Here is a 13,984-nt window from a genome sequence, read left to right as displayed (position 1 = left end):
GGCCTTAGAAAACAGATTAAGAAGTTATGAGACCTGCATACCTTGGCTAAGCTGCTGTGAGACAGAGTCCCAGCACAAACCAGACAGCTGTTCCCTGTGCATGTGGCAGTCCAGAGGCAGTGGAAGCCCCAGAGAGGACCCAGCTTCCTTCTACCTTGTTGCTCAGCCCGCCTCTGGTCTGTCGATGTTGTTTGCATGGTTGGAGTTAGCTTACTACTACCCTGTTACATTTAAGCATACAGGAAATAGGAATTAGACAGAAAACATAAACTGACATATTGACCATAAACTGACATATTGATATTTTAATAAACAACTTCAATATAAATATCACAATGCAATACTTTCTTCACATTATTAGATAGAGTATCAATATTTTAATTTCTCTAATTGTATATTTCTTTTTCTGCAAATGATTTTTCTTGTCCTGTTGAGTATTGGTACTCTCTCTGAGTCTCTGAGTGGTACAAACTATTAACACATTTGCCTGCTAACCAGAAGGTTAGAGGTTTGCATCCACCCAGAAGTGTCTGGAAGAAAGGCGTGGTGACCCACTCCCTCAGTCCCAGCCTCTGGAAACACTACGTACAGACCTCTGCACACATGGAGGCTCCATGTGGGAGTCGGTCAGAAGCAACTCCATGGCCACTGTTTCTGGACTTTTTTCTTATTCACCAAGCACTTTATATATTATTAAAGATTAACCAAAGTTGTATTAATTACCTATTATTTTTGTTTCCCTCCAGGGAAGACCATGGAGATGACAGAATCCTCCTCCCAGGCACGAGATCACAATCAAATCCACAGAGAAACAGAAGAGCTAGACTGTACGCTCCCTTCCCCTCACCTCTGAGCAAACCCACATGGAGGGGGGGTATCCAGCAGTGAGTGGGATCAGAAACGTTCTTGCTTAGCTGAAGAGGCACGATGACTCTGGTCACACGGAAAGCTCTAGGGAAATTAGCGATTTTGCCTACATGAGGATGCAACCATGTGCTCAGTCCTGTCTGTTCCCAGCACTTTTTGCCCGTGAGGCCCTTCCATTGCTCCTCAGGTCTTAGGATGGTGCTGGAAGCTTAGCCTGACTCTGGAGAGCTCCCGGAAGGTGGGAAGGGCCCTGTCTGACTCCCAAATTAGGGGATGGGAAGAGTTAGGGCTTGATCAGATGAGATCCCATCTGCAAACTTCCAAACCAAAGTCACAGCCAAGGAGTCGATTCTAACTCATGCCAATCAGGGAATCCTAAATTGCCAGCTACTCTAGATTCTAAAGTCTTCGGGTAGGGCAAGAGCTTAGAGGAATTTTCACCCTGGGTCTCGGTTCAGTCCACCTTCCATGAATCCTAGATGTTTGGGAAGAGTACCCAAAGAGAACCTGGTCTTTCCTGACTCTCCAAGTTCAAGTTGACCCCTGGGGAGAGGGTAGGCCTTGATGATCCCAGAGTTCACCTGTGTGTGCCTTCCAGATGGAGAGACGGACTTCCACAAGCAAGACCAGAAGAAAGACAAGTCTTCCTCCTCCTCCTCGTCTTCCTCATCATCATCTTCCTCCTCCTCCTCCTCCTCAGGTATAGCAATGTTTTATTATTGTTGTAAGACTATATCTAACAAACATTTACCAATTAAAGTTTTTCATGGGTATCATTGAGTGATGTGACATTAATCATGTACAACTATCACCCAGAATCATTGCCAAATTTCCCATCACCATAAAAAGAAACGTACTGCTTCCTAAATAATGACTTACCCTTTCCCTCTCCACTCCCTTTCACTTCTGGTAACCACTAGGAAAACATTTCTCAGGTGTTGCCTCTCTCTCTCTCTCTCTCTCTCTCTCTCTCTCCACACACACACAAAGGTGCTTCACAAATTTCATGAAAAAATATATTATCTTTTAATTCCATTTTCCAACAGTTGTTTTGAAGTCTCCTCATATATATGTTTGCATGTGTTTGTGGTTGTGAGGTGTTGACTCCTCATGACCTCATGTGACGGAGTAGAACTGTCCCTTGTGCTGTTCTAGACTTTTTCTAAGCTTTAAGAGAGAAGATTGCCAAGTCTTTCTTCTGTGGAGCCACAGGGGAAGTTTGAACTGTCAGCCTTACCATTAGCAGCTGCTTGCTTAGCCATTGCCAGAGTGGTGTCCTGGCTAAGCGCTCAATGAGTATGTGTACACATGAATACACGTTCACTCAAAGCATTCACTGCCATCGACTCAATTCTGATCCTAACTAGGGTATGTGAAGCTGTAAATTATTAAGGGAGTAAACAGCCTCACCTTTCTCTCTCAGTGGAGATGGTGGGTTCGAACTGTGGACCTGGCAGTGTGTAGTCCTGCACTTACCTGATAACATCACAGGGCATGCCTACATACACGTACACACACATGTAAGTCATAAATTATTGTTATAAAACCTTTGGTTTAGGAAAGGAGATGGGTCAGTCAGGGTGCGATGTAGTACCGATGAAGAACACAGCTTTCCCCCAGATCCTGGATGCTTCCTCTCCCCAACAACCATGATCTGATTTCTACCTTGCAGGACTGGATAGGGCAGAGGTTGTACACTGGTGCATATGGGAGCTGGAGGCACAGGGAATCCAGGGTGGATGGTACCTTCAGGACCAGGAGTGTGAAGGGGCGATACTGGGAGAGTAGAGGGAGAGTGGGTTGGAAAGGGGGAACCGATTACAAGGATCCACATGTGACCTCCTCCCTGGGAGACGGACAGCAGAGACGTGGGGGAAGGGAGACTCCGGATAGGGCAAGATATGACAAAATAACAATCTATAAATTATCAAGGACTCATGAGGGAGGGGGGAGTGGGGAGGGAGGGGAAGAAAAAAAGAGGACCTGATGCAAAGGGCTTAAGTGGAGAGCAAATGCTTTGAAAATGATTAGGGCAAAAAATGTACAGATGTGCTTTATACAATTGATGTATGTATGGATTGTGATAAGAGTTGTATGAGCCCCTAATAAAATGTAAAAAAGAAAAAACCTTTGTAAGCTCTACTGAACAAAATATCAAAATATGAAGCTATTAGTTCTTGCCATTCTCCATCTTAAGTGTATAGATTCTGGAGGTGGTGTTCCAGCTCTCAGATTCTTCCTTAAAGAATTTTTTTGCTTTTAAATTTACACCATGTATTTGGCTTCTTGGTCCAGCGCGAAAAGAAATCTGAAGGGGCAAGATCAGAGTGTGGGGTTGATGGAGAATGCTTGTGGGACAGCCCTGGAAGTAGCAGCAGGTACATCGCCTTGGTAGAAAAATGGCCTCAGCTCAATTTCTCTGGCCTTTTTCTCATGGGTGCAGTCTTCAATATTCTTAAAACATCATCAAAATGTTTTAAGAATAAGTCCCTGGGATTATCCTGTGTCCTTAAAGAAAATCTATCAAGGTTGTCCCTTTGGAATCCCCTCAAGTCAGTTGCCATGACCTTAGATGGTTTGAGGTCTTCCCAATCATCCTTAAATGCTTGATCCGTCTAAGGCTTAGATTCGAAGAACTGCTGTTTTATGGGCACTGCATTTATGTAACCTTGTTGCACAACTGCAATGATTTGGGAAGATGGACACCTGAGTTTTGTCAAAATGTTGATATGAACTCTGACCTAAAACTTGTTTTTCCCATAGCATGAAAAGTGTCCTTTTAAAAAAAGATACCTTAATGAGGCTCAGACAAATATATTGCTTAGAGAATTTGTCTGCCATCCACTAATGCCATCCACTAATGGCAGAGACACATTCAAACGTAGAATAAACTCGTGCATGTATGAACTTGAACTCTTACGTGTGTGTGTGTGTGTGTGTGTGTGTGTGTGATTCTGATTCGTGGCAACCGTATGGGCAGAGTAGAGCTACCCCTGTGGGGTTGGAGACTTTAAACCCGTACCCAGTAGAAAGCTGGAGGCTGGTAGTTTAGAGCTACTGCCTTTGCAAGTAGCCTCCTGACTCATAATTCACTATGCCCCCAGGGCTCCTGAATCCAATATTATTCCAAAAGTTTCCCCCTAAACTCCCCACCTTGATGCTTCAATTCTGTTTCTGTTTCCTCATTCCCTTCGAGAGTCCATGGACTGTTCCCAGTCATCATTTTGGAAGTGTATCCTCTGCTTGAAACATGTTGTATCTTAGCGAGCATTGTGTTTGTTATTTTGTAATATCCTTGCAGCTGCTTGTAATGTTTTCAGAGTAGCCCTCATGTAGCTGTATCTCCTAGACCCTAACATTTAGATCTGTAGGGACACTCTAGTGCTGTGATCAATACAAGGGGTCAACCAAGCTGGTGTCCAAGGATCAAATCTACCTCTGCTGATAACTAGTTGTGTGACCTTGGATAAACTGCTAATCGTCTCTTGTGCCTCTCTGTCCTCACCTATCAGGTGAGGGTGATCACAAATGTAACTATTTCATAGGCTTATTGTGAGGGTAAGGATTTAGAACAGAACTTAGGACACAGTAAAAATCTCTAAAAAGAACTATTATTAATAAGAGTCCTCTTATTTTATGGTTCTTATGAGACTCCTTGTACAAAAGCTGTTCCCTTTTTAAAAAAATTTTGCATACAAACCATATCTGTAGTATAAATTTACAAGCACTTTAGTGGGCCTAGAGGGACAATTCTCAGTCTGTGGGTCTTGACCCCTTTGGGGGTCGAACGACCCTTTCACAGGGGTCACCCGATTCATAACAGTAGCAAAATGACAGCTACAAAAGAAATAATTGTATGGTTGGGGGTCACCACAATATGAGGAACTGTATGAAAAGGTCACGCCATTAGGAAGGTTGAGAACCACTGGTCTAGAGGAATTAGAATCTTTATATCAAATGACCACATTATTCACCAAACAAATATAATAGAAGAGTCTTTCATTTTTATTCTTTTAATAACAGCTGAGACTGAATTATAGCACCACCGTCATCGTACCCATTGTCATCCATCAATGGCAAATCATAGTGGCCCTTCAGGACACAGCAGCACTGCTCCTGAGGGTTTCTGTGACTAGAAACCTTTATAGGAGCAGTCAGCGGAGCTGCTGGGTTTAAACTGCCAACCTTGCCGTTGGAAGTCCAATGCCTAATCCACAGCACTCCCGGGACCGAGCATCCCAGCTAGGACTTACTGAGTACTTACTGTGTGCCCCATACTGTGTGGAAACAGCCGTCATGTCGCTGTAACATTTAAGTTTATGGGAGACCCTTGGTTTGTCCTAGCCCCTTCAATGTAATAGCTCTCATGACGACCCTATGAGGAAGGTTCTACTGTCATTCCCGTTTTACAGGGGAGGAAGCTGAAGCCCCGAGAAGCCAGCTGAGCTGCTGTGAAAGGGCTCAAGAACCCAGGATTCCCTGGAAGTTTTCCCGGGACCAGGGAGCCTCAGGGACTGGGCTCTAGCCTACCCTTCCCAACCAGAGTTCTGCACTAGAATCTGCTTCACATCTCAGACTGGGGCTTATGGCTTCGTTTAATGAAAGGGTTCCCACGGTTAAACACATGCCTGTGCAGCACCGCCTGAATCTAATGTCCTCGTTTTGCAGATAATGAGAGTGAGGCGCAGGGAGAAATTGCAGAAAAGCACAGAATCAATGGTTGTGTGGGCAGAAGAGGCGGGAGAGGGGGCACAGTGGCTGGTTTGCAGCCCTCGTCTGGAGGACTGCAAGGGAAACCGCAGTCCTCACTTTAAAACCGAACCGAAACCACATGGCACCAACAGGGGTTTGCTCTGGAAGGAGCACCAGGCGCAGGGGAGCTGTCGGTGGCCTGTCCTTTTGGCTTCCCCTCCCTGGGTGGGCGGGATGGTCTGCCTTCTGAAAACAGTTGACCTTCAGGAACGCTGCTCCTCCACAAATGTCCTCTCTCAAGGATGGTGGCCCCAGGCATGGAGCCTGGCTGTCGTTTCCCAAACTGCACATTAAGGGGAGGAAACTAGAAAGCAAACACTCCTAGAAGCCCAGAGACAGAGTCACCAGGGAGTCCTGCACCCACGATGGCCAGTCTGCTATTGGAATGAGACCGGCCCCTCCCCCAGGCTGATGGTCATATCCCCAGCCCTGAAACCTTAATTTTGGAAGCCCCAGCCTGCCTCCAACTCACAGGCGGCTAACCACTCCCTCCCTATAGATGTTTGTGTTTTTAAAGTACCCTGTTATTTTAAAATTAAGTCTGTTTGTTTCCACTGTGAAAGATTATATATCAACAATCTTGTAGGAAATATACAAGTGACTTCAAAATTTCCATGAGAAAAGCCCATTATCTTTTGGTTCTATTTTCCACAAAATTTTTAAGCCCCTTCAAAGAGCGCCGATATATTTTAATATATACAAACTAACCAGCAAGCCTGTTGGCATTGAGTGAATTCCCCCTCCCGGCAGACCCATGCATTGCAGTGTAGAACTGTGCCCCACAGGGTTTACTTGGCTGTCGGCCCAGAGGGACCTCAAAGGCAGGTCCGATGGTCGCTTCCGAAAGATCACAGCCTTGAACTCTCTGGCAAATTGCTCTCTTCTGTACACATGGGGCGTCATCCGTTGAAATCAACACTATGGTAACTGTCTTCGTTTCCTGGTGCTGCTACAACAGACATGCCACAGGTGGGGGCTTTCTCGGACATGCATTCTTTCTGTCTGCAGCTCTAGGGGAAAGCTTTGCTGTCTCTGTTCTGGGGGAAGGTCCTGCTCTCATCAATTGTCTCCTGGTTCTCTGGAAATCTTCGTGTGCCCTCACGTCCACCTGATCCCATTTCCACTCTGCTCGCTTGTTCAATCTCTTCTACAGCTCAAAAGAGATGGAGTCAAAATACCCCCTACACTAATGCTGCCTCATTAAGGTAGCGAAGCCAGCCCTTTCCCAATGGGGTAATAATCACAGGTGTGGCAAGGTCTGCAGTTCAAAACCACCTGCTGCTCTGTGGGGAAAATTCGGGGCTTTCTGCTCTCACAAAGGTTTACAGTCTCAGAAGCTCAAAGACGCAGTTTTACTCTGCCTTATAGGATCTCTGAGTCCGAATGCACTTGATGGCTGCGTGCTCTGGCGGGACCGAATACGATCCCTAAAATGAACGGCAACAGCAAGCGCATCTTCAGGTGTTTCTTTTGTGGAGCTGCTGGGGGGAGAGGGGGGGGGGAGTGCGGGGCAGCTCACACATCCAACCTTTAGATGAGTAACCTTTACACTGCAAACCACTCCCACCTCCCGGGCTTCTTGTAAAGAAGGGAATGGAAAAATTATAATAATAATTAATAATAATGAAATCCGTGCTGTGAAATAAATCCCAACCCATGGCAGCTCTTGTGTTTCAGTGCAGAACTAGGCTCCATGGAAATGAAAAAGAATAATAATATAAATCATAATACTAAGGGCTCCTGGTGGGAGGGTGGAGGGCGGGGGAGGCCGGAGGTAAAAGGGAGCTGAGATCAGGTGGTTCAAGAAGAAAGGAAATGTTTCGAAACCGTTGGCGGCAGCAGTTGTACAATTCTGCTTGATCCAACTGAATGATAAATTGTTACATCTGAAAATTCACCCAGAGAGATACCCCCTCCCCCTGCCAACATATGAATGTGTCCTTACTTGTATCCAATAGCGCATCAGCTGGGTGCCAAGCTCTGTGATGGCTACCAGGGACTCCAGCAACAAATAGTGTGCCCTTCTGCCCACAGTTATCCCTCCCCCCAAAAAACGTTGGACTGGAGAGCATTTACAAAAACTCCTCATTTTAAAGAGCACAAAGCCCCTGAATCCACCTTTTCTAAAAATGCCATATCATGAGTGTCTGTGCAGAAAACTAAAATAGTGTTGTTTGTTTCTATGTTGATGGAGGTTATCCAGGCTGATGGCATTTGCAGGCAGAAGTGAGAGTGTGTGTGTGTGTGTGTGTGTGTGCTTGCGTGTGCTTTATTTCTTTCCACACTGTGGTGTGTTTGCAGCAGGTATTTTCTTTGTCATCATTAAAGCATCTTTTTAAGAATGATTATTATTGACTGTAAAATATAGGAAAGAAGAAACTAGAAGCTCCTCAGAATGTTTTCTTTTGGAGATAAAAAAAAATTCCATTCTTGTCCTTTCAGTGTCCTTCCTGGTATCCCTTATGTCTAGTTGAGATGGCGCATGCACTGGTTTTAACCCCCATCAATTTGATTCTCTGGGTGTGTGAAAATGACCCACGGTTGACCAGGGGTCCCCAACCTCACAGAGGAATGGTGCAGACATGATGTAGCATCTGGACCCTCCTGTCCAAATGTATTCTTTGAAGTTGAGTCGGAAACTCCTGGACCTGGATTCCTGGAATGCTGTGAAAAAGATCCGGTGACTGTTCATGATGTCATCCAGCACCCACCAGGCGGGGAATTATTGGGACAGTGGAGGACTCAGATCTTATCCTTCAGGAACTCATGGTGGTTGGAGGAGGAGCAGCCGAGAACCTCTGTCGGATGCTAGGGACACCTCGGAGGAGGGGCAAAGTCAGGGGACAGTTGGGAAAGGCTTTCTACAGGAGGCGTGACCTCAGGTTCACTTTTAACCTCAGTAATGTATCTCATCTGACCTTGATGTCTGACCTTGGCGTCTGAGTACACAGATGATTAAAGTTCCAGCTGCTAAGTAAAATCCTAGTCCACTCACAAGTGCCCCCTAGGAAAGGCCGGGTGATCTGCTTCTAAAAGGGCACAGCCCTGGAAACCCCGTTGGTGAAGAACAGTTCTGCTCTGCAGCCTACAGGTTTCCCACGAGTCGGTGTGGTCTTGATGACAATTGTTTTTCCCTTTAGCCTGGTGTTTGTTATCTTCACGACAGCCTTCTCAGGTTAAAAAAAAAGGTACCAAGAGAAAAATTAAGCAGAAATGAGAAGGCCACAAAAATAGTGATTTGCCAGGCCGAAAGTTAGCAGTGGGCCTCCCCTCCTCCATCCTTCCCTCCCCAGGAGAGCATTCTCCACCTACACTAAATTCGGTTAGAGATAGTGAGCATAAGCCTACAGCTTGTGTTTGTTCCCTGCAGAAAGCAGTGATGAAGACCACCATCCCAGAGAAAGCAGAAAACGCCGCCGCCGCCACCGCCATGGCCGACGACCCTCCCACAGGGAACACTCACCTGGTAGGGGATAGGCCTGGTCCTCTCTCTTTTGCCCAGTCAAGTCCCCACTGATTTCCCCAGGGAGACAGAGCTAGTCTGTGTGAAGACGTTCCTCAGTTCCTCACGTCCCTGTTGACAGTGGAGCAGAAATCGGAAGCAACCCAACTGTGCAACAAGAAGGAATTCATCAGCCAAACGATGCTGCACTCTGTCCTAGTTATCACTGTCTTCTTATGCCTGTGAGGTGGTAAAGAAGGCATCTAGTGATAGAATCAGTCTAATCCCTTATGCTTTATAGTTATCCATCTAGACATGCTATTCCTGGCTAGAAACAAAGCTAGAAGGGAAAACATCAAAAAGTGGTATTGCTGGATGGTGACGTTATGAATGATTGCTATTTTCTGGCTTTGAACTTTAATATACTAGAAATGCCTTACAATAGAATATTTTGTTCTTTTTTAATTAAAAGATCACTTTTTTTGAGGGCTCTTACAACTCTTATAACCATCCATACATCAATTGTATCAGACATATTTGTACATATGTTGCCATCTTTCTCTTCTAGACATTTACTTTCTATTGAGCCCTTGGTATCAGCTCCTCTTTTTTTCCCTTCCCCCGCCACCTCAAATATTTTATTCTTTTAAAAAATCATTTTATTGGGGGTTCGTACAACTCTTATCATAATCCATCCATCCATCCATTGTGTCAAGCACATCTGTACATCTGTTGCCATCATCATTCTCAAGACATTTGCTTTCTACTTGAGTCCTTGATGTCAGCTCCTCCTTTTTCTTCCCTCCCTCCACCCACCCAGGATATTTTATTCTTAATAGACTTCATTTCTTAGAGGAGTTTTAGGTTTCCATTAAATTAATCAGAAAGTAGAGTTCTAGCATACTAGCTGCATATTGCTTCTCCTATTAACATTTGCATTCTGTGATACATTGTTACATTGAATGAAGAAATAATGATACATTATTATTAGCTAACATTCTTTGTTTACATTAGCATGTTTTATTTTTTATAATCAGAGGTGAATCTTTTTCCCTCCCTCTGGAGGTAGGTTACTCCAAAACAAGTGGGGTTGTCATGAGTCCAAGTCAATTCAACTATCACAGGTCTTTACTTTTTTAAAAATCATTTTATTGGGAGCTCATACAACTCTATTACAATCCATAATCCATCCATTGTGTCAAGCACATCTGTACATTTGTTGCCCTCATCATTCTCAAAACATTTGCTCTCCACTTAAGCCCCTGGTATCAGCGCCTCGTTTTTTCCCCCTCCCTCCCTGCTCCCCTCTCCCTCATGAACCCTTGATAATTTATAAATTATTATTTTGTTATATCTTGCCCTGTCTGACATCTCCCTTCACCCACTTTTCTGTTGTCCGTCCCCCAGGGAGGAGGGCACATGTAGATCCTCGTAATTGGTTCCCCCTTTCCACCCCACCCTCCCTCTACACTCCCAGTATCGCCACTCACACCACTGGTCCTGAAGGGATCATCTGCCCTGGATTCCCTGTGTTTCCAGTTCCTATCTGTACCAGTGTACATCCTCTGGTCTAGCCAGACTTGCAAGGGAGAATTCGGATCATGATTGTGGGGAGGGAGCATTTAGGAACTAGAGGAAAGTTGTATGTTTTATCATTGCTACATCGCACCCTGACTGGCTTGTCTCCTCCCTGAGACCCCTCTGCCAGGGGATCTCCAGTGGCCTACAAATGGGCTTTTTGTAGGTCTTTATTTTTTAATGTCTCATACAGACCCATCAGATAAGCATTGCCCTGCTCACCACAAAGTTGTCTGTTCAAACCCACTAGCCTCCGGGGGAAAGAAAAACGGAGCTGTCTTCTCCCATAAAGCTTTGCAAAGCCTTGGAGACGCCGGGGGCTCTGGAATCCACCTGGTGGCAGTTGGTTAATACAGACCTTGGCATGCTCAGTACTTCCAGGAAGCTGGAACTGTGTTGAAATGCAAGCTTTGGAGTTAGACCTGAGTTTTAAATCCTGGAGTTACCACTTCCAGGCTGTGTGTCTTTAGAGAAATAATTTAACTTTTGGAGCCTCCATTTCCTACTCTGTAAAATGGGTGGGGCGAAGTAGTAATTTCTTCTTCACACGATTTCCAGGAGGATAATGACTACTCAATAGATGGCAACTGCTATTAACATAATAAGGTCTAATTCTAAGTAAACTGAGGAGTCTTACCTCTGGGGGGACTATGGGGAGTCAGTGCAAAATGAAAGCACTTGCAGGACTATCTTGCCTCTTGAAGATTCCTCATCCCACCCCACCCACAGGAAGCCTATGTTACCTTTTAAACTTCAGACATGTGGGACATTAACGCTGGGTCCTGGTTCACTGTGATCACTGGGAGCTAACTAAACGGGCTTGTGTCTCTGCCAGGTGACAAGCATGGAGAGCCTGATGTGCCCAAGGATGAGCTTCAACTCTATGGAGGTAATCCATTGTCTAGTGGCTTTAGAGGAAACAGAATTAGACCACAGGCGTGAGGACTTAGGCCTTTTAAGGGGTGGAAACAAGGTCATGAGGTAGCCCATAAACTGAAAAGTTCTGGGCAAATACAGGAGATGTGACAAAGCTAGTGCTGTAACATTGGCAGATAGGGAAGGGGACATGAGCCTTTTCTACCATTACGATTTCTCAAGGAAATCTTGCCACCTTTTCCAAGCTACAACCTTGACATGTGGTGTGACCTTGATTTGTCATCCAATCTGTCCTGGCAGTGAAAGGAGACAAGATCAGTACTTACTCTTTTGAGATGCTGGGCTGTTTACACAGGCAAGGGGGAAATTCAGGATCTGATCTCTACAAAACTCATTTTATGGAATAACTGTATCAAAACTCCATGATTATTAAAGTGGGGTGGTATAAAGATTATGATGCTTTGCTTGGTAGAACTGTGATGAAATTGGGGCAGGGAACTGGGGTGGGGGTGGAGGGAGTAAGCCAGTTTGCAAAAGAGCCTGACAAATGCACAAGGCTGGATTAAACGAGAAGCCTGCTCAGCTTTGTTTAATCCAACTTTTCCAAAATCTACTTACTCTCCTCTCACTTAGTAATGACCCAAGGAAAAAAGATGGAAGAAGCATATCTCCAAGAAAGTTATTCAGTACATTGCACATGAAAATACAGCCAGAGGCTGCCTCTGGGTGGCAGTTCTAGGTGGTCCATTTAATGGTTTATTTGCTTATCTGAATTTTCTGATTTGGGTATTATTTTGTTTGGGTTTGGGTTTTGTTGGAAAGTTGTTGTTTTTAATTACTCAAATAGTTTTAGGAGGTTTCATTGGGTGTTTAAAAAATAAGAAACTGTAGCCCTGGCCCCAGGTAGGTGCCGGCCATTCCCTCAACCTAACCAGGAAGGTCTCAGCCCTCCCTGTGACCCTGCAAGGAAGCCCCTTCATGTCTCTCTGCCCCAGCAAGGTAAAGTCAACTACTCCCACATGACCCTGCAGCCCTGAAAATACTTACCAGGGCACCACAATGCCACAGAAGCAGCAGCCAGTCATAGCCAGAAGAAGGAGAGATGATGATGAAAAAGAAAGAAAAACAGGCATAAATAACTGAACATTCAAATCCAAAGGAATATTCTGAAGCAAAGGGTCTGGAATACCAGAACTAGAATTCAGACGAATGATGTTCAGATACTTTCAAAATATGTTTGAGAGACCAACAGAAAGAATAGAAAGCCCACAACAACCAGAGTTCCAGAAGATAAATAATAGGATAACAGAGTTAGACAGCATGGTAAAAGAACAGAGTAATAGGACTGAAGCAATGGGCAGCTGAGTTAGTGAACTTGAAGACAATTCCCTCAAACACAACTGATGAGAGAAACACTCAGCAAAAGGAACAGAGGAATCTGAAGAAAGCTTCCAAAGTATGTGAGACACTATCAAGAGGAACAGCCTACTTCTTACTGGGAGCAGGAAGAACAAACAAACAAACAAATCCACAGAGAGAGTACTACAAGAAATCATGGAAGAAAACTCCATAACACTGTGAAAGAGGAGAAAGTAGCTGTTTAAGAAAGCTGAGAGAACCCCAAACAGGACAGATCCTAAAAGAAGAGCATTGAAACATGTCATAACCATGCTCTGCAGCCTCAAGGAGAAGAATCCTCGGAGCAGGGTGTTAAAAAGAACAGTCACTTACCATGGAAAATCATTCAGAATTGGCTCAAATTTCTCAACAGAAACCATGCCGGCAAGAAGACAATGGAGTAACATATATTTTAAAATGAGGAAGTGTGATGTTAATACAGGCTTAGGATTTCCCCCGTATGAGTAATTCAGATTCATGGCAAAAAGTATAATAGAATCACCTCCATGTGAATGACCATTGGAGGTATTGTGTACTTCTCTTTCAAGCCCCATTTTGAGTGGTTTGGGGTGTACTCTCTCTATATTGTGTATACTCTCTATGTCGTGGGACTGGTCACTCTTAGGTCCCTTTGATCATGGTGCTGCTATTTGTGATGTGCGGAATGTTTGCAGGCATGTGCTGAGTGCTCCTGTCTCACGTCTGTACCTTGGGGCCAAGGACAGTAAATAGAGAGGGACTGGGACTCTTGGAGGTGGGCATCGTGAGGGGTTCTGCCTGCCCTCAAGGCAAAGAAGTGACAAAGGTAGGAAAGGGGTCAGCAGGGAACCAGAAGAGCAACTGGTGAATATGGTGGAAAACCCACATCCTGGACCAGGTGGATGGGAAGATGCATCTCAGAACAGATGTAAGGGGCTCAACTCATCCTCAGGCAACCCAGACAGGAAGCTCAACCGACAGTTTAATCCCAGGGACCTAAATGATCAATTATTATAGGTGTGCACATCATAATTAATTTGTGTTATTATTTCTTCTATGGACCTGTCTGTCATTTTGCCATTATATATAATA

General features: G+C 44.8%; 1 protein-coding gene across 1 annotated transcript in view; it reads left to right on the top strand.

Moving 5' to 3' along the window:
- The first annotated feature begins 746 nt into the window (after positions 1-746).
- TMEM40 (transmembrane protein 40) overlaps positions 747-13,984 on the top strand; it is a 28,373-nt gene continuing 15,135 nt past the window's right edge. The window contains exons 1-4 of the mRNA XM_075550888.1: positions 747-827; positions 1,466-1,567; positions 8,990-9,085; positions 11,475-11,528. Of these exons, the coding sequence (XP_075407003.1) occupies positions 755-827; positions 1,466-1,567; positions 8,990-9,085; positions 11,475-11,528 (325 nt within the window). The 5' untranslated portion in view covers positions 747-754. The remainder of the gene's footprint in view (positions 828-1,465; positions 1,568-8,989; positions 9,086-11,474; positions 11,529-13,984) is intronic.

The sequence above is a fragment of the Tenrec ecaudatus genome, chromosome 5, assembly GCF_050624435.1.
Source record: "Tenrec ecaudatus isolate mTenEca1 chromosome 5, mTenEca1.hap1, whole genome shotgun sequence".
Lineage (NCBI taxonomy): Eukaryota > Metazoa > Chordata > Mammalia > Afrosoricida > Tenrecidae > Tenrec > Tenrec ecaudatus.
Note: the sequence above shows the minus strand (reverse complement) of the source record. Positions and strands in the feature narration are given on the sequence as shown.